Below are 25,468 nucleotides of genomic sequence, written 5' to 3' on the forward strand. Positions count from 1 at the left end.
AGTTCACGATGTGGTCCGGTTGGAAGAGTATTTCCTAGTAGGTAGTCTATGTTTACATGAAAGGGCTCACTGGGCATTTCCAAGCTTGATTCATTATAGCTGATTCTTTTTAATTAATTATTTTAAGGTGGCTCTGATTGGCTAGCCTTCAACTCAGTTTCTTTCTTTCTTTCTTTTTTTTTTTTTTTTTTTTTTTTTTTCGAGACAGGTTTTCTCTGTGTAGCCCTGGCTGTCCTGGAACTCACTCTGTAGACCAGGCTGGCCTCGAACTCAGAAATCCGCCTGTCTCTGCCTCCCAAGTGCTGGGATTAAAGGCGTGCGCCACCACCGCCCGGCTCAACTCAGTTTCTGATTCAGGATGGCTTTAACTTGCCATCCCTTTGCCTTAGCCACTTGAGTGCTAAGATTACAGACATGGACCACCACACCTGGCTTGTTGTTTTGTGATTGTTGTTGTTGTTGTTGTTGTTTTTTTTTTTCCTTCTGGTGCTGGGGATGGAATTCAGGGCCTTGTACTTCCAAGGTACAAGTTCTACTAGAGCTAAATGTCACAGTCCAAGGTATTGCTCCTCTAACCTCGGACTCATTCGTGATCCTCCTGCCTCTGTCTCTTCAGCATTTCCTAAATGCACCACCACACTTGTCAGTTTTTTATTTTTTAATAAATAGTGGCAAAAGCAATCTATGTGCCTTAAAGGGAGCTAGAAATACTTTGAGAAACCTAAGAAGTGTACAGGCATCTAATGAGAGGATCCTTCTCCTTCCAGGCTTGATTGGGAAAGTGACCCTCCAGATTCCTTTTTACCGCCCCCATGTGGACCCTTGGGTGATCTCCATCTCGGGCCTCCACGTAATCGTTGCCCCTGAGAAAATCCAGGACTTCAATGATGAGAAGGAGAAGCTACTGGAGAGGGAGCGGAAGAAAGCGCTGCTTCAAGCCCTGGAGGAAAGATGGAAGGCAAGGCATAGAGCCTTTGTGCTTTAGGGGCTCTTGTGACATCCCCAACAGTGAAGCACTGGCCTCTGCTGACACTGGCTCTTTTCCCTTGCAGAGTGAGCGACGGCAGCAGAAGGGAGAACCATATTGGTATTCAGTCACTGCCTCAGTTGTCACGAGGATTGTGGAGAATATCGAGGTGAGTCCTGTCACCTTCACGAGGGCACATGAAGGGTTTCTGAGGTTTCGAGGTGTTTTCGCTTCCGAGTGCTCGTTTCTTGTGGGTTTAGCTGGTGCATTGTTGGGGCCTGGCTGTTCAGGTGCGCCTTTTTAGAGGTTGCTGCCAAAGGGAAAACTGACAAGCAAGTCCTGGCTTGTGAGGCCGACACAGGTCTTTCTTGCTTTAGCTGGTGTGAGTAGGCGTTTTCCATTTCACTCCCCCTCCCCTTACCACACTTTCTTTTTGAATGTTAGAATCCTACTTGCTAAAGGATTTCTTACCTCAGAAGCCAGGTTACTTAGGTCTGGATGATTGGTTTCGGGGCAAGTCATCTAGCCTCTCTGGTCACAGTTTTTTCATCTGCAAAATGAGAGAGGTGGGTTCCCACTGCCTAGTGTGTGAACTGTGACCTCACACTGATGTATCTTACTGAGTTTAATGGGCTGTAGTGCACTGGCCACTTGTTTGATCATTGGGAGTGGCATCAGACAATGAATCTTCACTCAGTCACAAAGCTGCCCATACTTGGAGTCTCTAGGATCCTCTTGCAGTGTCAAGGCCACCCAGGCCAGATATGCTTAGTGTGTGTCACACTTCCCAAAAGTATGACCTGAGGTTGCTAGTTTCATAACTTGGATTAAAACATTGGTGCACTTGGGGCACTAAGTTAAGAAAAAAGGTTGTTGTTATTATAGTAACATTTTCGTGTATATGTATATAATGCTTTATGTGTAGGTGTGAACATATTTTCTACAACAAAGGAATATTTTCTTATAAAATATTTTATTTATTTATTTACTTATGTACCGTGTGTGTGTATGGGGGGGGGAGGGCACATGGAGAAGTAAGAAGATTCCTTGTGGCATTTGGTTCTCTTTTATTCTATGTATGGGTCCTGGGGATCAAACTCAGGCTTGGTGGCCAGCACACTTGCCTGCCTAGCTTTCTGTTGGCCCCAGAAACATCTTTCCCTAGAGGGCCACTTATCTGTAGTATGATCACAGGAGTGGTGGGCCCTCTGCTTGGGGGTGTTGCTGGTTGTGTGTACTCTCAGGTTTTATGTAGAGAAGCCGACTGCATGTGCGTGGCAAAAGACATGCCCACTGTGTACTCCTCCACTCCTCATCCTCTGGTTTACATCTTTTCTGTCTCTTCTTCCTTGATGATTCTGAGCCTTGGAGGGGTGAGGGGTGATGTACCCGTGCCAGTTAGGGTTGAGCACCCCGCCATCACGCGTGCATGTGTGCATGTGCGTGTGTGTGTGTGTGTGTGTGTGTGTGTGTGTGTGTGTGTGTGTGTGCGTGTGTGTGTATGTGTGTACACATTTGGAAGTCAGAGAACAGCATGCATAATTTGGTTTTCTTCTTCTACACCGGTCCTGGGGATGGATCTTAGATCATCAGTTTTGGTGGCAAATGCCTTTAATTGGACCACCTCACTGGCCCATATTATGATTTTGCCATCAATATTAAACATTGGTTTCCCCACATTGGCTTCAATACCGTGATGGTAATCATATTAATATAGTGATAACTTACTGTTGTTTTAGTTTCTTTTTATTTTTCCTTTTCTGTGGTACGTGTGGTTTATGTTTGAGCATGCATACAAATCTGGAGGCTATGAAGGCCAGAGCAGTGTATCAGGCGTCTTCCTCTGTTGCTTTCTGCCTTACTGCCTTAAGACAGGGTCTCTGCTTGAGCTACAAGTTTCCCATTTTGACTAGGCTGATCTGATCACCAAGGTTCTGGGATCTGTCTATCTCTGTCCTGTCGATGCTGACATTACAGCCAAGTGTAGCCGCCCATGCCCGACTTTCTGTGTGGGTGTTGGAGTATTCAACTCAGATCCTTGTGCTGGCAAAACAAGCATTCTTACCCACTGAGCTATCTCCCTGGTCTAGTTTGTATTTTTGTAATGGCTAATGATGCTAAACACTTTTCTTGGCCACATATGTTTATCGTTTTTCTCTGTTTTGTAGAGCTGAGGGCTGAGTCCACGCCCTTGCACATGATAAACACACACTCTACTTTTGAGCTACTTACTTAATTCACTGAAGCAGAATACCTTCTCTCACTCACAGAAGCAAGGAGAATAAAACACAAAGATTCACACAGACCTTACGTGCTTTGCAGGTTTTCCTGGGCTCATATTCCTAGAGAGACAAGAAAAGCAGGAACAGTTATGTTATTCAGTGATTTTACTCGTTTCCTCTTTCCTCTTTTAAAAAATTAATTAGTTAATCATTATTATAAACATCAGTGTGGTGGGGTATGTGCAGAGGTCAGAGGACACTTGTTCATGTTTGTTCTTTTCTTTTATACTTATGAGGGTTCTGGGCATTGAACTAATGTTGCTAGGCTTGCATGGTTGCTGAGCCATCTCTCTGGTCCCTGGTATTGTTGTGGCTAAATGTTTACATTGTCTTCTGGAATGACTTGATTGCAGCCTTCCTGAGATAACATTCATCATAATGAACTGTTATTCTTGAGTGGTTTGTGATCCTGTCCCCTTGGAATTTTCAGCACACTGATATCTGTGTGTAGATGCCCTCTGTAATTGGCCCCCATTTATAGGATTCTACCTGGAACAACTATCTAAATGTATTTTCTTTACCCTTTGCAGTTAAAAATTCAAGATGTCCATCTCCGTTTTGAAGACGGTCTTACCAATCCTTCCCATCCTTTTGCATTTGGAATCTGCATTAAGAATGTTTCCATGCAGAATGCTACAAATGAGCCTGTGAGTATAAGATTTGACAACAGACAAAGAATAAAACTCCAGGCTAGGAGGTCTGGGAGTCTGCCCTCTGTCCTTGAGTGCTGTGTAAGCAAAGTGCTGCTACTTTGCCTTGCTGTGTGTGTGTCTAGTATGTAGGTAACCAAAGTTAATTTGCTGGAAAGAAGAAAGAGTTGCTTTTCGTTGACCTGTTTCATCACATTGGTTTTATACATAAAGAACGTGAGGTGCGAAGGCTTCCTGCCAGCAAACGATTTCATCCTCCATCACCAAGGAAACTCATTCTGCTCATTGTCTCACTCTCTGTCTGGGAATGTCTGTGACAGTTTCCACACAGTCTTTTCTTAAAGCTATTATATGACATCTCTATGGTGTTTTAGTCTTCCCTGATAAAATGACGATTCTCCATATATCCTTTTTTTTTTTTCTCTTTTGAGACAGGGTTTTATTATCTTCCAGGATGGCAGGATTAAATATACCACCTGGCACCCTGGCATCCATCTTAGTTGTATTTCTTGTTTTAGAGTCAGATAACATCCATTCCATAAAACAGAAGAAAAAAAAAAAGTTCTGTTTTTTTTTTTTTTTTTTTTGTTGTTGTTGTTGTTGTTTAAGATAGGGTTTCTCTAGGTAGGTAGCTCTGGCAGTTCTAAAACTAGCTCTGTAGATCACGCTGGCCTTGAGCTCGCAGAGATCTACCTGCCTCTGCCTCTGGAGCCTGGGATTAAAGTTGTGCACAACAACAGCTTTGCTGGAGTACATGCTCTGTTGGCCAAGGAGGTTGATACTGTCAGCCAATACAGTAACAGTTGACAGCTCATTTCAGAGCTTGAGACGGCCTCAGAGAGCGTAGGCCAACCCTGAACTAGATCTGTAATTTACTGCAGAGCCGGATATCTCTTTAGATTTCTGATCCTTTTGTCTGGTTTACTTTCCAAGCGCTGGGAATTACATGTGTGTACCACACACCTGGCTCAGAATCCTAGTTTTATTTACTAGGACAGTTGTTTAAAGGATTTTGAGCCTTTGTGTGCTTGTGTATCCAGGGCTCATTTCTGGCTTCTGCAGGCACTGAATACATACAATGTACAGACATTCAGGCAAAAATCTCCATACACATAAAATAAAAAACAGAGTATGGTGATATATTAATCCCAGCACCCAGGAGGCAGAGGTGGTCAAATCTCTAGTCTGGTCTATATATTGAGTTCTAGGCCAGTCAAGGGCTACATAGTGATACCCTGCCTTAGAACAAAACAAAACAATACAATACAAAACTGAAGACAAACACAAAAAAGCTATAGCAATGTATTCTCTACTTCAGGAAACGAGAAATGTGAAATTAAGGAGTCAGAAGGCTTCTGCAACCCCGAGGGTCAGTGTGTCCACACCTCTCTCCATCTAATGGGCACTAGAAGCTCTGGTTCCTTGTTTTGTAGGTGCAGCATGCTGATCTCTGTGTCTAGGTTCACAAGGCCTTCTCTCCTGTGTCTTTTTCTTCTTACAAGGACCACACTCGTTCACTTTGCCTACAGTCATCTGTCATGGCTTCACATTAACCTGATTCTGTCTGCACAGATGGTGTTTACAAATAAGGACATACTCATCACTGCGGTCGATGGTGACTTCTTGGAAGAGGACACTATCCAAACTGATATTTCTCATAATATTCCAAGATAGTTTTTCTATACTTAACTGACTTTTCACTTCAAATATGTGTTCATGCACACGTACCCATACTGTTTCTCTGCCGTTCAGAGTTCTAGTTAAAAGATACAATCACTGTCCCCAGAAGACATCAGGCCTTTTGTGCTGATGTACAGGTGTTTTGACGCTCATTTGCCCAGTGATATTTTCTGTTTGTTTGCTCATAGCATCTTAGATATCCACTGCTGTTTCTGTATAATTAAAAATATTTTTGCACGTTGGTATTGCCAATTGATTGGATTTTGTTTGTTTGTTATTGATTTACTATATACCTACTTACTCATTCAGGCAGGGCCTATGTACCTCTGGCTTTCTTAGAACTCACTACACAGACCAGGCTGGCCCTGAACTTACAGAGATCAACCTGCCTTTGCATCTTTAGTGCTGAGATCAAAGGTCCAGACCTTGCACGGATGGAGTTTGAGCTGTGTCAGAGCAGACTGTCTTCCTTCAGTTTTGCATCTCTTGCCCCTTGCAGAGTGCCTGATGTGTGAACAAGTTATATCTGAAATTAAAGGCGGTTATCTTGTCTCTTCCTCTTTCTTCCTCAGGTACAGAAACTAATGCGAAAAAAAACGATTAGATGTGGCTGACTTTAGTATCTACTGGGATGTCAATTGCACTTTATTGGGGGATTTGCCTCAGGCGGAGTTACAGGTATGTTCTGCTCTGGGGCTTTAATATAAGAGGGTTCTGAGGAGGCACACATGGTGCAGGAACCCTAATTTGCAGGCTGTTGTCCCCTTGCTCTCTGTCTGCAAGCATCTTCTCTCTAGACTCGGCCTGAGGTGGTTCTCGTGTCTGAAGGTTTCAACTTCAGATACACAGTAGCTTGTGTGTGTTAACTTGAATCAGGTTACTTGGTGGATTTTGTGTGTGTGTGTCTCTTTTTCATGTAAAGTTCTGTTTTTTTTAAGATGTATTAATGCTTAGTCATTACTAATTTAACACATTCAGTTAATATTAATAAAATTATAAACATTAATGGGATTAATTATTAATAGAAAGCCTAATTATTAAATTCAATTAATTTAATATGTTCAATTAATAAATATATTAATTAAGTTAATTTTGAGGCAGGGTCTCTCTACATAGCCCTGGCTGTCCTAGAACTTACTATGTAGAATAGGCTGTCCTAGAACTCATAGAGATCTGCCTACCTCTGTCTTCCATGTGCTTTCATTGATGACATGCACCACCACACCCAGCTAAAGTTCTGCTTTTAAGATGTGTCTGTGTGTCTATTTCCTTGCTTCTTACTGCTGTGTGCCTGTGACACATGGTAGTTAACATTTTGTTGGTCAGTAGGAACAGAACATGAAGGTTTTGAGTGAACAGAACAGCACAGCAGGTCAGTTTTTTTTTTGTTTGTTTGTTTTTTTTGGTTTTTTTTTTTTTTTTTTAAATCAAGGGGCCAGCCTGCTTGGGCTTTTTTAAAAATATTATCATGGTGGTGTTCCTTTAAGACTCTTATATGGATAGACAGTGTCACTGTTTAGGAAGGACTGAGAAAAAGCCTAGCTTAGTCTTTTTGTAATGAAACTTTAGGTACTTTAGGGAAATGGAGAAAAATGGTTCATTTCCCCAGCTCCAGGTGGCATAAAGTGGATTAGGTAATGTTGATGCTATGATTGAACCCATGGCTTAAGCTCCCTGCATTGTAGAACGTAACAGACAGAAGGAAGGTTGGTATAGCCAATGTTCTTGTGACACAGGAGGCCATGGCCAGAAGCATGGAGAGTCGCAGTCATCACTACATCTTGGAGCCTGTGTGTGCATCTGCCCTCTTGAAAAGGAACTGCTCCAAGGAGCCTCTGAGGTCCCGGCACAGCCCGAGGATTGAATGTGATATTCAGCTGGAGACCATTCCCTTGAAGCTGTCTCAGGTACAGTGTTCTTCTCAGAGGCTCAGACCCCCTGCTGGGAGCTGGAATAAAGGAAAACCTGCTCCAGCGTAGTGTCCTCAGCATTGTTTGTCCCCAGACCAGAGTCTGGTAGGTGTAAACCTACGTGGCATCATACAGGGAACTGAACTCAGGCCCACGTTGTGCAGATTTTTATTTGGTGTTTTTTGAGTGCTGAGCAAGGAACATGGGAGAACTAAGAGGCCATCAGAGCACCTCCTGCTGATGCTTTGGTCACTGGAGTTCATCTCAGTAGATTGATGACTTGTTCTTGCTAATTAGGTCTTGACTGAGCCAAAGAACCAATTCTATCCTAATCTGGTATCTCTTCCTCTAACAAAGCTGCAGTACCGGCAGATCATGGCATTCCTCAAGGAGCTGGAACGAAAGGAGAGGCAGATGAAATTCCGGAAGTGGAAACCAAAAGTGGCCGTGTCCAAGAAGTAAGGGCACCTCTCTGTGTCACCCATAAAGTGTGTGTCTTACAGCAGCATGCTCTCCCTGTCCTTTACATGTGACTGCAGAAGAAAGGACAGTTGGTTAAACTTTGGTACAGTTAGCTAGGTTTTAATATGTGTAAATGTATTACCCATGAGGAAATAGAAATAGAAATAAAATCTGGGACAAAAAGGCCATGAAATGCCTGTTGTCATTATTGATTTTTTCTGTCATATGTCTGTTGAGGTAAGAGCCACTTTTAGATTTAGAGTAGTGAAACTCAAAAGATCCTTGATTTCACTTAGCAGGCAGATGGCTGTTGCTTGCTGAAGTTTCTTGTATGGTCGTTCTGTGCAGCACTCTGCAAACCCCCTTTATTCTGTCCTTTAGTCTGTTTGGACACATTATGTACGTTGTGTCTCTGGCTTCCAGAGCAGACATTAATTCTCTTTCTTAAAAATATCTTTTAGTTTAAACTATGTTTAAGTGTATGTGTGTGTGCACATGAATGCTGGAGCCCACAGAGTTCAGAAGAGGGGACCAGATTGAAACTGGAATTAAAGGCAGTTATGAGCTGCCTGATGTCGTTGCTGGGAACTGAACTCTGGTCCTCTATAAGAACAATGGGATTTCTTTGATCATGACAGGCTTTTTATGTAACCCTTGATGTCCTGGAACTCCCTATATAAAGCAGGTTATCTTCAAACTCTTAGATCTGCCTGCCTTTGCTTTTTGAGTGGTGGGGTCAAAAGTGTGTGCCAACATGCCCAGCCTCAGTATGTGCTTTAACTGCTGCCGACTCTTCTGCCCCATAAAGCCTCTCTTCATGTTACACTGATAAATGTGACCAGTCTGACTTGTTAAACATTTTAAAAGATCTCATGTATTTCCATGTATGTGTTTAGAAATTCAGTTGAAAATCTGTAATGGTCGAGTCTATGGTGATTGTCTCAAGATGGTGCTTACCTTACTGCCAGCAGCAGATTTCCTCCCTGGAGAAGGACTGCTCTGAGTGAGGCCTGTTGGTTACATGTTGTGCTGTTATTGACAAACTGTGTAATTCAATGTTCTTTGGTAGCAGAGTCACTTTTCTGCATATTGAGTGTAGCTTACTGTTAAAATGGACCCAAGACAGAGACAAAGGGCTAATATGAGAAATGTCTCAGATAAGGGCAAGCAGTGTTTCAGGTTGTCCTGGATGAAGAACAAACATTGCAGTGGTTTTTACTGGGAGGAGTAACGCATTGTCATGGATTGTTGCAGCTGTCGAGAATGGTGGTATTTTGCCCTGAACGCTAACTTGTATGAGATCAGAGAGCAGAGGAAGTGTTGGACCTGGGATTTCTTGTTGCATCGAGCCCGAGATGCCGTGTTTTACACTGACAGATATTTCAACAAGTTAAAAGGAGGCGTGCTGTCTGCAGATGACAAGGTGAGTGACAAGATGACTTGCTTAATATTTTTTCTCCATGTGTTTGTTTGGTTTTGAGACAGCATTTCATGTAGCCCAGGCTGTCCTCAAGACTATGTGTAGCTGAGACTAGTTTTGAACTCCTTGTCCTCCTGCTTCTACTTTCATAGTCCTGGCATTACAGGCATGAGCCACCACACTTAGCTAAGAATATTCTCTCACAGGTTGAAAAAACAGCTGAGTCTCTGAAGATGCCAAGTGTGGAGGCACTTGCTGGAAGCACACCTTCATAGGCTGGTGTCGGGCTCAGTTGTGTGGGGACTTCTTGGAAGGTAGTGAGTCTCATCTTGGCCAGAAGTATGTTTCATCCCTGTTTCCTGAGAAGATGCCCATGACCCTGCCAGGCCCCTCCTAGTACAGTTCTATGTATGCAGTTAAGGGAGAATTTCATGAACTCATCATCAGACTGGATGGTCTCTTCCAGTCCTGAACCTAGTCAGTCAGTCTGTGACTACTTCCTGTGGACTTGGTCTACCTTTTCTGTAATCCTAGTTGACTTGATTCACCTTGGGCTTCTGGGTGATAGAGGCGAAGCGAGAGCAGGTACCACAGGTGAGAAGGCAGTTCTTATCTGTATTACCTGCAGGCCAGATACCCTAGAACCAGCCCTGCCAGATGCTGGTCTTGGCCCCACCCCTTCCTGCTTCTGTCTTCTTTTCTCTCCTGGTGAAAGAAAAGGCAGTTGGCTGCTTTGCTCCTTAATTGTTTGCTTTCGTGACCATTTTCTGTGTTATGACCCAGGTTACTTGTTTGGATTGTTCCTCTTCTTGAGCTTTATAAGAAAAAAGGAGCAGTTCACTGGGTGGTCCCCAGCAGCCTTGCTGGACCCCTGAGTTCTCACCCATCCTGCCAGCAAGCTGAGGCCATGGTCCTTACTTGCCTATTACTGTCTTCAGTGGTGTCTCACAGGGCTACTGACAATGGGCACCTTCTGAAAAGGATGGATTACTTCAGATATTTTGTTCTGAGTAGCTTTCTTGACGGCAGAGGCAGGATACTGTGAGAAAGGATCCGAATCAATGCTGAGGTGGCCTGTGAACCACGCTGACCGTGTGTCCTTCTACTGTTAGGAAATACGACATTGTTCCTGATAGGTAACTTTACTTTCTAAAAATGACACAAGAGTATTTGCTACTACTCTTTAGTAACTAGTAAGAAACATGTTGAAATGACCACGCCTTTGTTAACTGTGAGTATGAAAGAGCTGGGGCCAGCGTGCACACTGTGTGAGCTTGGACCTCAGCTTCCTCTCGGAGGTTGGGAAGAATAGCTCTGCTTCCTTTGATCTCATGAGCTAATGTGTAAGGCTCTTGTGACCTGAGTCAGTGCAGTGCAGAGCAGGATGCCCCAGCAACCACCCTCGGAAGCAAATTATGTCCTCATTGCTCCGTCGGCCCCACTGGTCCTACTGGACTTTTTGAGAACAAGTAACAACTGCTGGACTGTAGGGAACCCCATTGAAACAGCTCTCATGACACTTGTTAATATTTTACTTCTCAGCCTTCAAGGAGGTGTTTTGGCCATTTTATTGATGAGGGTGTTTATTTTGTCCAGCACTACAGTGTCCTAGTTTCATTTTGTCTCACACAGGAGGAGATGTGTCGGATTGAGGAGGAACAGAGCTTTGAGGAATTGAAGATTCTGCGTGAACTCGTTCATGATAGATTTTATAAGCAAGAGGAGCTAGCAGAGGTGAGAAATCTGTATAGAAAGGGTCATTTGGTCCCAGCACACCCTGAGCCCTGCAGTCGATATGCTTGTGCTTCTGTCAGAACACATGGTAAACAATGGCGCATCACAACATCTGTCCATGGGTCCTCATGTCTGTCTCTTTGCGATTACACAGAGTCTTCGAGAGCCTCAATTTGATTCTCCAGGAACCTCACCTGGTGATCCAGATGGCAGCGGAGGCAGTGGGATGCTACAGTACCTGCAGTCCTGGTTTCCAGGGTGGGGCGGCTGGTATGGACAGCAGAGCCCTGAAGGGAAAGTGGTAGAAGGACTGGCAGCCGAGTCCCATGAGCACTGGACACCTGAGGAGATCTTGGGTATGCTGGAACCCCATCTGCAGCAGAGCTCTCAGCCAGAGTGGAGGCTTAGGTCCTAAACATCATCCTGTTCTTTGTGCAAAAGCTTGACCAGTCATTCCAGACGTAAAGGTCACATTTGCACAGCAGATTGCCTCACAGATATAGAGGGAAGACACATCTGGAAGACTCCATGGCCATCCTCATTCTTTGTACATTATCGGACAAGTTTGAGTGGCAGCCATTGTTAGAGAACTAAATCTGAGCCTGTTCACAAACACACTGAGGCTTAATGGCAGTGCAGAGGTCCTCTGTAGTCTACACTGCCAGTATGAGCCTATGGAACAAAGCACTAGTTAAGTTAAATTGCACTAGCCACATCAGCCACATATGTCATACTTCCTGGTAGCCACATGTAGGTAGTGGCCATGGCCATTAGTCATCTCTGTCTTCGGGTTCTTGTCTAAAGAAGGGGACTCTGGTTTAACAGCATCATCCCAGTCAGGGTATCTGGTCTTGCTTTCTTTATGTTTTCTTAAGCCCATTTTTCCATACTACACAGGCACGGAGGAGTTCTTTGACCCCACTGCAGATGCCTCATGTATGAATACCTACACAAAGCGAGATCACGTCTTTGCGAAGCTGAATGTCCAGCTCCAGCGGGGCACTGTGACTCTTCTGCACACAGAGCAGAGCACTGCTCATGCCAACGAGAGTGCGTTCATGCAGCTCGAGTTCTCAGGTACTGCTCAGAGCCAGCTCTGCCTGTCTCTATGCCAAAGCACTGTGTGTTCTTGTCATCTGTGGTATTTAGAGTCTATGAGAAAATAGGGATCGGAGAGGTTCCTAAAGGTTAAGAGTGCAGGCTGCTCTTGCAGAGGATCTGAGTTTGGTTCCCAACACCCATGCCACGAAGTTGCAGCACCAAGTGATTTGTCTTAGTTAAATTTCTATGTGGTGATAAAACACCATCACCAAAACCAGCTAGGGGAGGAAATGTTTTATTTGGCTTACACATCCCCATCACTGTACATCATCAAAGGAACTCAAGGCAGGAACCCCAGGCAGGAACTGAAGCAGAGGCTATGGAGGAATGTTGCTTACTGGCTTGTTCCTTCTGGCTTGATCAGTTGCCTTTTTGCCTTGTCTTTTTTTTTTTTTTTTTTTTTTTTTTTTTTTCTTTTCCTTTTCTTTCTTTCGTTCTCTTTTCTTTTCTGGCTTTTTAAGACAGGGTTTTGTTGTGTAGCCCTGACTGTCCTGGAACTCTATAGATCAGGCTGGCCTTGAACTTGCAGAGATCTGCCTGCCTCTGCCAAGTGCTGGATTTTAAGGTATGTTCCACCACACCCCATCCTTCAGTCTTCTTTCTTATATATCCCAGGGCCACCTGCCTCGGGGTGGCACCATTCACACTGTGGGTGTGAATGTGTGGGTGGGGGTGGTGGGGGCTCCCATATCAAATCGCTGATAAGAAAATGCCTGTCAAGCCTGCCTACAGGCCAGTCTTCTGGAAGCATTTTCTCCACTGTGGCCCCCTCTTTTCAGATAGCTCTAGCTTGTGTCAAATTGACAAAAACCAAAACAGAATAAAACAACCAGGACAGAACCGAGCACCTCTGATTTCTAAGGGCACCTATGTATAACACACGCACACGCACACGCACACACATATTAAAATCTCAAAAGCCAAGTGTGGTGCCATACTCCTTTAATACTAGCCAGCCAGTAGGCAGAGGCAGGGCAGTCTCTGTGAGTTTGAGGCCAGCTGGCTCTATAAAGTAAGTTCCAGGACACCCGGGGTTACACAGAGAAACTCATTGCTTTCTTTTTCTTTTTTGTTTTTGTTTTTTTGACACCCCCCCAAACACACACACACACACACACACACACACACACACACACACACACACACACACCAAACCCCAAAGAGTCTTAAAATGCTTCAAACTATAGGGAAAGTGCAGGGCTGGGTCTCTGTGAGGTCATAATCATCACACACCCAGCAGCTGATGATTATATAAACCTACCTTCTCTAGTGTGAGTGTGTCTGCACATCTTGGTTACTGTATCTGCACTGGTGCACTGACACTGAGCTGATGGTCTGTAGTACTGTAGCTGCACTAGAACAGTTCTTATGTAAAGCAAGTATCAGCCTTTTCCAGTATAGACACTGGACTCCACTTGAGCATTTAATTAACTCATTTACTATTAGTTAATTTGTTAATTTATTTTATGGTACTGGGAATTGAATTCAAGGACTTGTGCATACCAGGTAAGTGCACTGCCATTGAGCTTAACCCTGGCCCTACTAGGTTATTTTACACAGGAAAATCATAAGCATATCATATAAAAATGAGAAAAAGAAGGTCTTAAATAAACAAGGACTAGGACACATTTTACAGACTGAGAACTCACAGTAGGAGGCAGTGCACTGTCTGGTTGAAGTCACCTGGGGTACATTGGGTGACTCAGTCCTTCGGCTACTCAGTGTCTGAATGACCACAGAGGTACTTTGAGTATTGTTTTCTTTGCAAGTGTATTTCAGAGAGCAAGGGAACACGAACATCCAGGATGATATTGATCAATTGTATTTTTTTTTCTGTGACTGAAGATAAAGATATTTAAGTAAATACTCAGATGTTGGCTTGGGCATCTTATGTTTTATGGCAGCTTATCTAAGATGCTTTGGTAGTTTAAAAGTGTTTTAGACAGACAGATGGACAGAGGCTTACTTCTCTGACTTCATAATCCTGAGTGCTGAGCTGTTATAAACGTAAATGAAATAGAAGATTGCTTGAACATACTTGTGAAAGCTCTACTTACAATTCCTTGTGAGGTCAGGCATGGTACTCTGCACCTTTAATCCCAGCACCGAAGAGGCAGCATCAGGTGGGTAGATCTCTCTGAGTTCTGCATAGAGTACTAGGCTAGTCAGGACTACATAGTGAGAGCCTGTCTCAAAACAAAAAACAAAATAGTTCACTCTACTGACAAACCTGCAACAGTCTTTGTATGCTTATGTAGACATACAGATGTGTGTGTTTGTGTGTGTGTGTGTGTCTGTCTGTCTGTCTGTCTGTATGCATATGTATATTCAAATTTCATGGAAAAATACTTCCTAGTGTCACTTAGTTTGTTGTAAAATAAATGTATTATTTCTAGGTATAAAGCACATTAGGCCTTAGAACATGGTACCACCTCTTATATTTATCTCTTATAGATGTAAAACTTCTAGCAGAGTCTCTTCCCCGAAGAAACTCCTCCTTGCTTTTAGTCCGGTTGGGTGGACTGTTCCTCCGAGACCTGGCTACAGAAGGAACCATGTTTCCTCTCCTGGTCTTCCCTAATCCGGTATGTACTTCAGTGGCATGACTAGCATACATGGATGTCAGTGTGTACTGCAGTGACATGCCTAGCACACATGTCAGTGTGTACTGCAGTGACATGCCTAGCATACATGTGTCAGTGTGTGCTGCAGTGACATGACTAGCACACATGTCAGTGTGTGCTGCAGTGACATGCCTAGCACACGTGGGTGTCAGTGTGCTAACACATGTGTGGCTAGCACATGTGTGGTGTATATCAGTGTGTACTGTATTGGCATGGCTAGCATGTGTGTGTGCCATTGAATTATGTCTGTTTTAGGGAGTCAGAAGTCCTGTTAACTGGACTGATTTTGACATGTGATGGTTGGAGTCAGGTTGGGACTAGGAAGAAATATTAGTGAGCTGTGTGGCTCAGCCTCTTCCCTTCCCATTCTGTGGCCACTGTGGATGTGTCTGTCTAACTGGAAATAATGCCAGGAACACCACTCACTGCTTTCTGCATTTCAAGGTTAACACTTGAGTCTCTCCCATGTCTGACTCCTCTGCTCATGACCTGCTGTTGTTAATGTTAATCTCATCTTTCTAGGAGTCCAAAAAGAACTACCTTCAGTCCTTTATATATGTTCAATTTTATATGTAATTTCCTTTGCCAACTGTGGGATTTTCAGTCTTATTGACAAAGACATAGTCTAAATGAGTACTTACCTGTTAACTCTGTCTATACTTCTTTTTGAATGTTCTTAGAAAGTATGGGAGGGTGGAATTAAAATTTGAAAAGTTATAAATATCCAATATCTATTTGGCAATTATTATTGTCTGCTCTGGAAAATGGCACAGTAGTGCATGGATGTGGTAACACAGTGTGAAGGGGGTTTGAGTCATAAGTGCAAAGGAGGAGCAGTGTTAAGGTCCTCTTACCTGCTGAAGTGTGTTTGTATATGTGTTTAATAGCAGAAAGAAGTTGGCAGAGTCTCACAGTCTTTCGGACTTCAAACTGTGTCAGAAGACAGAAGTGATCAATACTCTGGTAATTTTTCATATGTTCTTAAAATTAATCCTTAAAAAATATATTATTACTGATTGGTAGATTTTAATTTCTGTTCTGTGTAGTGATTTGCCAAGTGGATCCATGTTGCTTCTGAAGGGAGTGTGAACTCTGTGGGTAGGACTGTGTTCCCCTGGTGTCTCTAGAGTATTTTTCCAAGGCCTCTGGGCCTTGCGCTGCATTATGGGAACAAATACAGTAGTCTAGTTGTCAAGATTTCTGTTAAAAATTAGAGTCAGGAATCATTAGGCTTTATTTTAAAAATCTGTATAATTGTGAACAGATTAGAAAAGGATTTAGAAAATGTCTTTTTCCCAGAGTGCTACCCAGGCCTCTGTGTGGGTGTGGTGGTGCTTTTGTTGTGTTCTACATCTTCTGTTCTTTCCTTTAGCTGCGGATCCAGACAGTCCGGTGTTTGAGATGCTCTATGAGAGAAACCCCGTGCATAGCCACTTTGAGAGGCGGCTGCATGTCAGCACGAGACCCTTGAACATCATCTACAACCCACAGGCTATTAAAAAAGTGGCAGACTTTTTCTACAAGGGAAAGGTTCATACCTCAGGTTAACTTTTTTGTTTGTTTGATCCTATGTTACCTTTGAAAAAAATCTTTTGGTTCCTTGCTGGTGCAATGCTTAATTGTAATGCATTTTGGAAGGCCCGATAGTGTGGCAAGATGCTGCAAAGTAAGTGGCAGGATCAGGATTAGTCAGTGTCCTTGGCCAGTTGTCCTTCTCATGTATCTTTAGGATCCACTTTTCCACCCTTCATCCTGGGATGGCTGTTTCTTTGGCTAGCTAGGATGTTTTAGCTTGGTGAACTACAGTGGAATGTTCAAGAATTTCCTTCTAGGTGACAGTATCTCTGTTCTTTTACAATGTAGACTGTAGAGTTCTAAGTAGCATTGTTGATATACTTATGACTTCCTTTATTCCCTACAAAGACTGAGGCAGTTAGAGAAGTACTTTCACTGACAGGGAGGCTTTTGAAACAGTGTTGCTTACTTTGTGTGTACACTTCCTTCTTGCTTCTGTAGTTTTTTGAAAGTTGTGATGCTTTTCATATAAACAGTAACCATGACAGAACTGGCTAACATTTTGCCTTCAATATAATATTCTACTTTATGTGATTTTTAAAATACAGCAGTTTGGAATTTCCAGAAATGGTTTTAGGGATTCTAAGAAGTTAGGTGCCCTTCCCTCATGTGCCTCCATGTCCTCAGGCTGCCCACCATCCCCCCAAGCCTTCTTCCTGCTGTCGTTATAACACCATTCCCCCAAGCCTTCTTCCTGCTGTCATTATAACACAGAGGAAAGAGCTATCTTTGTTACTGATTTCTTTTTCCACTTTAGTGCATCTTCTGGGTGAGGGCAGACGCGACAGTGTTTTATTGGTCAAGCTGACATCTTGTGCCTTTCCAATCTGGCAGGCTTTGGTTATCAGTCTGAGCTTGAATTGAGGGTAGCTGAAGCAGCTCGAAGGCAATATAACAAGCTAAAGATGCAGACCAAGGCTGAGATCCGACAGACTCTTGACCGTTTGCTTGTGGGAGATTTTATCGTAAGTAACCTGTGTGATTCTGTTTGGGGATGGGAGAGGCAGCCATGTTTCCTGACGAGCTCATGACTTACAATATATAGGCTTGCTTATACCAACTAGGTAAACCTCCCACCCTCAAATTAGATAGATAGATAGATAGATAGATAGATAGATAGATAGATAGATAGATAGATAGATATCCTTGTAGCTAACATTTTAAATAGCTCATGTCTTTTCTATTAATGGTCTAATTAAGAAATGAATGGTGTTGGGGATGTGGCTCACCTTTTAACAACACCACATGAACTTCCAAAGGTCTTGAGTTCAATTCCCAGCATAGGGCTAAAATAATTTGCGGGGCAGTGGTGGTGCATGCCTTTAATCCCAGCACTTGGGAGGCAGAGGCAGGTGGATTTCTGAGTTTGAGGCCAGCCTGGTCTACAGAGTGAGTTCCAAGACAGTCAGGGCTACACAGAGAGACCCTGTCTCGAAAAACAAAAACAAAACAAAACAAAACAAAACAAAACAAAAAAAATGATGCTGACTAGATCTTGTTTTCCTTCTGAGGGTACTTGGTTTAATTTTGTTTTCTTTTCGAGACAGGGTTCCTGGAACTCTCTTTGTAGACCAGGCTGGCCTTGAACTGACAGATCAACCTGCCTCATCCTTCTGAGTGTTGGGGATCCTTTCCAGACTTCCCTATGTCTTTCTCAAGGTGTAATTTGCAAGTATGGGGACTTTGTGGTGCTGTGTGTCCAGCTGATTCAAGGACAAGAAACAGCTTAATTCTTCAGAAAGGGAGTTTCTGGCAGTGCACTGCCCAGACATGGTGGTAGATGGAGCTGTTAGACAATGTGGCTGCTTTTGAACCCTGTAGAAGGAGCTATGGGAAGGTTGGCCATGGTGTTCCAAGTCAAATGCCTAAGGTCTTGTGGTGGAGGATGGGGGGTTAGTCTTGATTTCCTGTGTGTGAGTGTATGTGTTTCAGTATAACTTATGGTTATTAGTGCCCACCTGATATCTTCACAAAATGGGCCTTTTTCTTTTTTCTAATTTTTATTAATTTTTTCATATATAGTTTTGGTTTTTGAGACATGGTTTCTCTGTGTAGCCTTGGCTGTTCTAAAAATCTTATGCTGTAGACCAGGCTGGCCTCAAAATCAGAGCTCTGCCTGTGTCTGCCTCCCGGATTAAAGGCATGTGCCACACCAGACCTGTAAATTATGAACAAAACTTCTCTTAATGCAGGAGTTATCAGTCAGTACAAACAACTCCTCAAATTAATAGGTGCTAATTTTTCCTCTCTCCTCAAATATTAGCCTATGATGATGTTTCCAGCCAACAGGTGTTCAGTGTCTTCTCTTGTACTCCCAAGGACTGGCATCCTGGGTGGGGTTGCAAGGATGCTTGGACACCTCTGTAAAGCTCCTTGGCAGTCAGGGTTAGCAGTGATATATATAATTGCATAGCCCAGGCTAGGTTTGAACTTGTAGTTCTCTTGCTTCTGGTTCTGGGGTTACAGCTAGTTTGCAACTGAGTTTTATTTCGCCTCTACAGGAGGAAAGTAAGCGGTGGACTGTTCGACTGGACATTTCTGCCCCTCAAGTGATATTTCCAGATGATTTCACATTCAAGAACCCTGTGCTGGTTGTTGTGGATCTTGGAAGAATGCTTTTGACCAACACTCAAGGTAGAGTGTCAGTGTAAGGAAACAAAAACCTGTCTATCCATCTGTGCTTCACTATGGAAAACCAGACAGAAGGGTTTCGTAACATTATAAAACTCTAAAGTTTGGGGTCTGGAGAGATGGCACAGGGGTTAAGAATACATGCTGTCTTTGCAGAGGTCCTGGATTCAGTTCCTAGCACATGGTGGCTGACAGTCATCCTTAATTTCAGTTTCAGGGGAAATGACACCCTCTTCTGACCTGTGGGTACCAGGAATGTATGTGGTATACATACATGTGTGTAGGCAAACACACACACACACACACAAAACAAAACAATTCAACCAACCAACCAAATGAAACCCCTCCAAAGTACACCTGTTGCTTTGTTAATACTAGCTTGGGGTATAATTCACATTTCAAAATATCCAGTTCAGCCAGTCTGAATCTAAAACCATTGGCAGTCTCTAATCCCTCTTTTCTGTGCTTTGGCAACCAACCTTAATTTTTTTTTGTTTCTACATTTGTTTGCTCTAAACATTTTATACTTATGGAGTATTTGACCATGTCGCCTTTCATGTCTGTCTTTTTAATTTAATAATACTACTTTTAATGTTCATTCATATTGTTGTTGTTGTTTGGTGGTGGTGGTGGTGGTGGTGGTGGTGGTGGTGGTGGTGGTGTGTGTGTGTGTGTGTGTGTGTGTGTGTGTGTGTGTGTGTAGTATCACATTCCTTTTTATGGCTTTTACTAGTCCCTTTTTGGATATATCAGGTTTTATTTATCTGTTCTTTGGTTAGTAAGCATTGGCAACACTGCCTCCGAACTCCTGCCAACAGTCACCTCAAGTTTTTGTGGCGATATAGATCTTCAGTTCTTTTACATGCTTGCCCAGGAGTAGAGTTGCTGGACTATGTATTAGCCTTATATTTAATATTTTTAGGGACTACCAGATAACTTTCCCAAATGGCTTATATGCCCACTGGTTTGTGATGATTCCAGTTTCCCCACACCCTCTCATTCCTTGTTATCTGACCTTCTGATTGCAGCCATCTTGGGATTGTGGAGGAGTGTCTCATTGTGGCTTTCTTTTTTTTTAAATTATTTTTTTAATTTATTCACTTTACATCCCTCTCATTGCCCTCCCCTAGTAACCCCTCCCACGGTCTTTCCCATCCCCTCCCCCCTTTTTCTGTGGGGCACCTCCTCCTGCACTTCAAGTCTCTTTGAGGTTAAGCACGTCTTCTCCCACTGATGCCAGACAAGGTACCCCAGATAGAACATATCCGTCATACAGGCAATAGCTTTTGGGATAGCCCCATTCAAGTTGTTCAGGACCCACATGAAGACCAAGCAACACATCTCCTGCATATGTGTGAGGAGGTCTAGGTCCAGCCATTTTATTTTCTTTGCTTGGTGATTCAAATTCTGAGAGCCACAAGCATCCAGATTAGTTGACTGTTGGTCTTCCTGTGGAGTTCCTGTCCCCTTCTGGGCTTTTAATCCTTCCTCTTACTCTTTCATAAGAGTCTTCAAGCTCCGTCCACTGTTTGGCTGTGGGCGTCTGTATCTGTCTGAGTCAGCTGCTGGGTGGAGCCTCTCACAGGACGACAACATGCTCCTGTCTGCAGGCATAATAGACTATCATTAATGTTGTTTGGGATTGGTGCTTGCACAGGGATGGGTCTCTAGTTGGGCTAGTTATTGGTTGGTCATTCCCTCAGTCTCTGCTCCACCCCCGTGCCTGCATTTCTTGTAGACAGGCTAAATTGTGGGTTATAAGTTCCTGGGCTTCCTGCCTGGCTACAGGAAATGGCCTCTTCTGGTTACATATCCCCAATGCTAAAGTCATGCCCATTGATTCTTGGGTGTCTCCCTTATCTCAGGTCTGTCTGCTCCTGGAGATGCCCCCTCCCCCAACTCTTCATCCCTGTCACTGGCAGATTTCCATTGCTATCTAGCTATCTCTCCTGTCCTCCACACCTGAACCTAAACCCTGCCCCCATTCCTCTCCCTGTGTCCCCTGCTTCCCATTTGCCTCCCTCCATCTGACTCTTATAACTATTTTATTCCTCCTTCTAACTGAGATTCAAGTTTCCTCCCTGGACCTTCATTCTTGTTTAGCTTCTTTGAATCTGTGTAATGTAGCATCATATCTGAATTTTATGACTAATAACTACTTATAAGTGAGTACATACCATGCATATCCTTTCGGGACTAGGTTACCTCAATTCGGATGATATTCTCAAGACCCATCCATTTGCCTGCAAAAATCATGATGTCTTTGTTTTTAATAACTGAGTAATATTCCATAGTGTAGATGTATCACATTTTCTTTACCCGTTTTCAGTTGAGGGACATCTAGGTTCTTTCCAGTTTCTGGCTATTATGAATAAAGCTGCTATGAACATAGTTGAGCAGGTGTCTTTGTGGGATATTGGAGCCCAGGAGTGGTATAGCTGGGTCTTGAGTTAGAACCATTCTCAGTTTTCTGAGAAACTGCCAAATTGATTTCCAAAGTGGTTGTTTGAGTTTGCATTCCCACTAGCAGTGTCTTTCTGTGTGACATTGTGCATTTTGATAAACATTTCCGAATACTCAGGGTTAGAGATGGAAAGTTAGTTTTTTTATTTTTAAAATTTTATGTATTATGATACTTGTGTGGCAGTTACAGGCAACTCGTGTTGTTGGTTTTATTTTTCTACCTTTATGTACCAGATAATGTTATTGTGTAGAGCGAAGGGAAACAAAAAGAACACTACAATAAGTGGAGAAGTGTAAGTTGGAGAGGGCTGTAAGAGAGTTGTGTCAGCATCCCTGCCAGGGTCAAGGTGTGAAAATGCTGGCAGTGGCTGGTGGCCTCAGTATCCTAGAGTGAGCTCTCTCTCCAGCCCTCCTTATTTATAACCAGGGAGGGAGGGGAGGAGGGAGCACGTAGGAGACTTTCACTCACGGTCTTTTCATTTCCCCTTGTAGAAGGCTCTAGGAGGAAAAGTGGGGATGGCTCAGCCTCGGAAGAGAATCAGTTCAGTGATGATGAATATAAGACCCCTCTTGCCACACCTCCGAGCACCCCACCTCCAGAGACCAGCAGTAGCACCGGGGAGAAAACACCACCCTTTTCTGGAGTGGAGTTCAGCGAGGAACAGCTTCAGGCTCATCTAATGAGCACACAGATGTATGAGAGGTACTCCTTGACATTCATGGACCTGCAGGTCATGGTAGGACGCGTCAGAGACAACTGGAAACGCGTGCAGGACATCGATGTGGGGCCAACACATGTAGTTGAGAAGTTCAATGTTCACCTACAGTTAGAACGGCGGCTGATTTACACGTCAGACCCCAAGTACCCTGGGGCTGTGCTCTCAGGCAACTTACCAGACTTAAAAATCCACATCAACGAAGATAAGATATCTGCCCTAAAGAACTGCTTTGCTCTCCTCACCACTCCTGAAACAAAGCCCTCTGATACCCAGATCAGAGAGAAGATTTTCCCCCAGGAAGGACCTCGAGGAAGCTTGCAGGATTCAGTAATGAACTTGACCCAGAGTATTGTAATGTTGGAGCAGCACACACGGGAGGTGCTGGTGGAGTCACAGCTCCTCCTAGCAGAATTCAAGGTGAACTGCATGCAGCTTGGTGTTGAGAGCAGTGGACGCTACATCTCAGTTCTCAAGGTGTTTGGCACCAATGCCCACTTTGTGAAAAGGCCGTACGATGCTGAGGTCTCCCTGACTGTTCACGGATTGCTCCTGGTGGACACCATGCAGACTTATGGTGCTGATTTTGACCTTTTGATGGCTTCACATAAGAATCTGAGTTTTGATATTCCCACAGGAAGCCTCCGGGATAGCAGGGCACAGTCTCCTGTCTCTGGACCTAATGTGGCTTTCCAAACTGACGTGGCCACCACCCTCAACGACCAATCAGCCACTAGTGCTTCCCTGGAGAAAATTCTCACCAAAGAACAAGAGTCCCTCATTAAACTAGAGTATCAGTTTGTGAGTTCAGAGTGCCCATCTATGAGCTTGGACAGCACTCTGCAGGTCATTTCCCTTCAGGTAAACAACTTGGACATCATCCTAAACCCAGAGACAATTGTGGAGCTCATTGGTTTTCTTCAGAAATCCTTCCCTAAGGAAAAGGATGATGTGAGCCCTCAGCCTCTGATGACTGACCTTGAAAGAAGCATTATGGAACAGGACACAATTCAGTCGACTTACGAGCAGAACACAGAGGTTGCCGTGGAGATCCACAGGCTCAACCTCCTGTTGCTTCGGACAGTGGGGCTGGCCGATGGGGAGAAACATGGCAGGAAAATCGCAACAGCCAGTATTGGTGGCACCAAGGTGAACGTGTCGATGGGCAGCTCGTTTGACATGAATGGCTCCCTTGGCTGTTTGCAGCTAATGGATCTGACACAAGAAAATGTGAAGAACCAGTATGTCGTCAGCATCGGAAATTCCGTAGGCTATGAGAACATCGTCAGCGACATTGGCTATTTTGAAAGTGTATTTGTCAGAATGGAAGATGCAGCCCTGACTGAAGCATTGAGTTTCACGTTTGCTGAGAAATCAAAACAGGAATGCTTTCTCAACCTGAAGATGGCGTCTCTGCATTATAACCACTCTGCTAAATTCTTGAAGGAGTTGACATTATCTATGGATGAGCTGGAAGAGAATTTTCGCAGTATGTTGAAAAGTGCAGCTACCAAAGTGACCACAGTATTAGCCACTAAGACTGCCGAGTACAGTGAGATGGTGTCACTCTTTGAAACCCCGAAGAAGACCAGGGAACCCTTTGTCTTGGAGGAGAATGAAATCTATGGGTTTGGCCTTCCTTCCCCTCGATCGGACACGGTGAAGTTAATTTTGAACATAAACATTGAGTCTCCAGTTGTTTCTATCCCTCGGAGGCCTGGGAGTCCTGAGCTGTTGGTGGGACACTTGGGACAGATATTCATACAGAATTTTGTGGCAGGAGATGATGAATCTAGAAGTGACCGCCTGCAGGTGGAAATCAAAGACATTAAACTTTATTCTTTGAATTGCACTCAGCTAGGAGGCAGAGACAATGCTGGGCCTGAAGTCAGCCGGACGTTTTGCCCACCCTCCGGGTCGGCCAGTGTTAACAGTCAGGAGGAGGCTCACTTCACACGACATGATTTCTTTGAATCTTTGCATAGAGGCCAAGGTGAGAAGCAGAAACATGTTCTGAGTGTGTGTAAAGATTCCAAACTCAGGTCCTGTGTATGTGTCCCTGAAAACAACACAGTCTCTTCTTTTAGGGTTATCTCTGGTTCATGTTTGAACAATCATAGTGGTATTTTTTAACAGTTTTGTAGAGGGCTGGCATGATTTTACTTTCTCTCTTTGGATAAAATAATAATGTACTTTGAGCCAAGTGTGGTGGCGTACACATTTAATCTCAGCACTCTAGAGGCAGAGGTGGATGGATCTCTGTGAGTTTGAGGCCAGCCAGGTCTACACTGTGACTTTTAGGACAGCCAGGGCTGCACAGAGAAACCCTGTCTGTGAAGTGTTTGCATTTAGTTGAATGCTCCTTTGCCGAAATGCTTCAGTGGATGGATATAGCGTGACCTCCTTTTATGTACTGTTTTTTATTCTTTTGTTTTAAGCTGTACATTTTTCGTAGTTAAATATTGCAGCCTAAGGTAGCACATGAGTTTAATGTAAATACAAAAGGAAACTTGGTCTCTGGGTGTGTTAGGCTTCTTTAGTGCTCTGATTCTTCTAAGTTGGTCTGTGCAGGGTACAGGGGATGATATTTTCATGCTTGTATTCTGGATATGGACGTTAGACCTACACAGTCCAGCCAGGGAATCAGAAACACTCTGGATAGAGACTGTTCATTGGTGAAGAAAGTAATGCCCTTGAAAACATCTGTGGTTCTCAGAACATCCTTCACTGATTCCTGTGAAGTTCGGAGAGCCAGCCTCTGGCCTTATGTGTTGGATGTGCTCTTAACTACTGGGCTGCATCCAGCCAGTCCTTCATTTCCGTGTTCAGTAAATAGTTCTTTTCTGTGCTTGGAATGAGCGTTTAGCTAGAATGCTGTGTTTAGGCCCAAGAAAGCTGGGTCTAATACTGAAAGCCATAGAACGGGCAGTCTGGCTTGGAAAACTAGCTTCCATGGCTAAGAGAATGTAAGGTACCATGGACTGACTTAGTGTTTTCCATATTAGATACATTTTAAATTATATCCATCTGTTGTGTATGTGTATGCCCACATGCATTCATGCCACAGTGCTGTGTGTGGAGATCAGAGGACAACTTGTGGGCATTGGTTCTGTCTTTCAGCCATGTGGATTCCAGAGATTGAATTCAGGTCCTCAGGCCTTTATTTATTGTTAGAGCTATCTTTACAGCCTTACCATTTCATATTTTAAAGCTGCCAAGCAGAACATATCATGAAAGTACTTTCTTTTCCCCT

The 25,468-nt window shown here is 43.7% G+C and overlaps 1 protein-coding gene across 1 annotated transcript in view; it reads left to right on the plus strand.

Annotated features, from left to right (window-relative positions):
- Vps13d (vacuolar protein sorting 13 homolog D) overlaps nucleotides 1-25,468 on the plus strand; it is a 227,482-nt gene that overhangs the window by 11,532 nt on the left and 190,482 nt on the right. Inside the window, 17 exon segments of the mRNA XM_034502521.2 lie at nucleotides 768-958; nucleotides 1,053-1,136; nucleotides 3,780-3,896; nucleotides 6,152-6,169; nucleotides 6,171-6,257; nucleotides 7,316-7,486; nucleotides 7,847-7,947; nucleotides 9,206-9,374; nucleotides 11,004-11,105; nucleotides 11,260-11,461; nucleotides 12,003-12,182; nucleotides 14,661-14,791; nucleotides 15,718-15,793; nucleotides 16,203-16,373; nucleotides 17,240-17,370; nucleotides 18,907-19,039; nucleotides 21,992-24,208. Coding sequence (XP_034358412.1) covers nucleotides 768-958; nucleotides 1,053-1,136; nucleotides 3,780-3,896; nucleotides 6,152-6,169; nucleotides 6,171-6,257; nucleotides 7,316-7,486; nucleotides 7,847-7,947; nucleotides 9,206-9,374; nucleotides 11,004-11,105; nucleotides 11,260-11,461; nucleotides 12,003-12,182; nucleotides 14,661-14,791; nucleotides 15,718-15,793; nucleotides 16,203-16,373; nucleotides 17,240-17,370; nucleotides 18,907-19,039; nucleotides 21,992-24,208 — 4,281 coding nt within the window.

The sequence above is a fragment of the Arvicanthis niloticus genome, chromosome 5, assembly GCF_011762505.2.
Source record: "Arvicanthis niloticus isolate mArvNil1 chromosome 5, mArvNil1.pat.X, whole genome shotgun sequence".
Lineage (NCBI taxonomy): Eukaryota > Metazoa > Chordata > Mammalia > Rodentia > Muridae > Arvicanthis > Arvicanthis niloticus.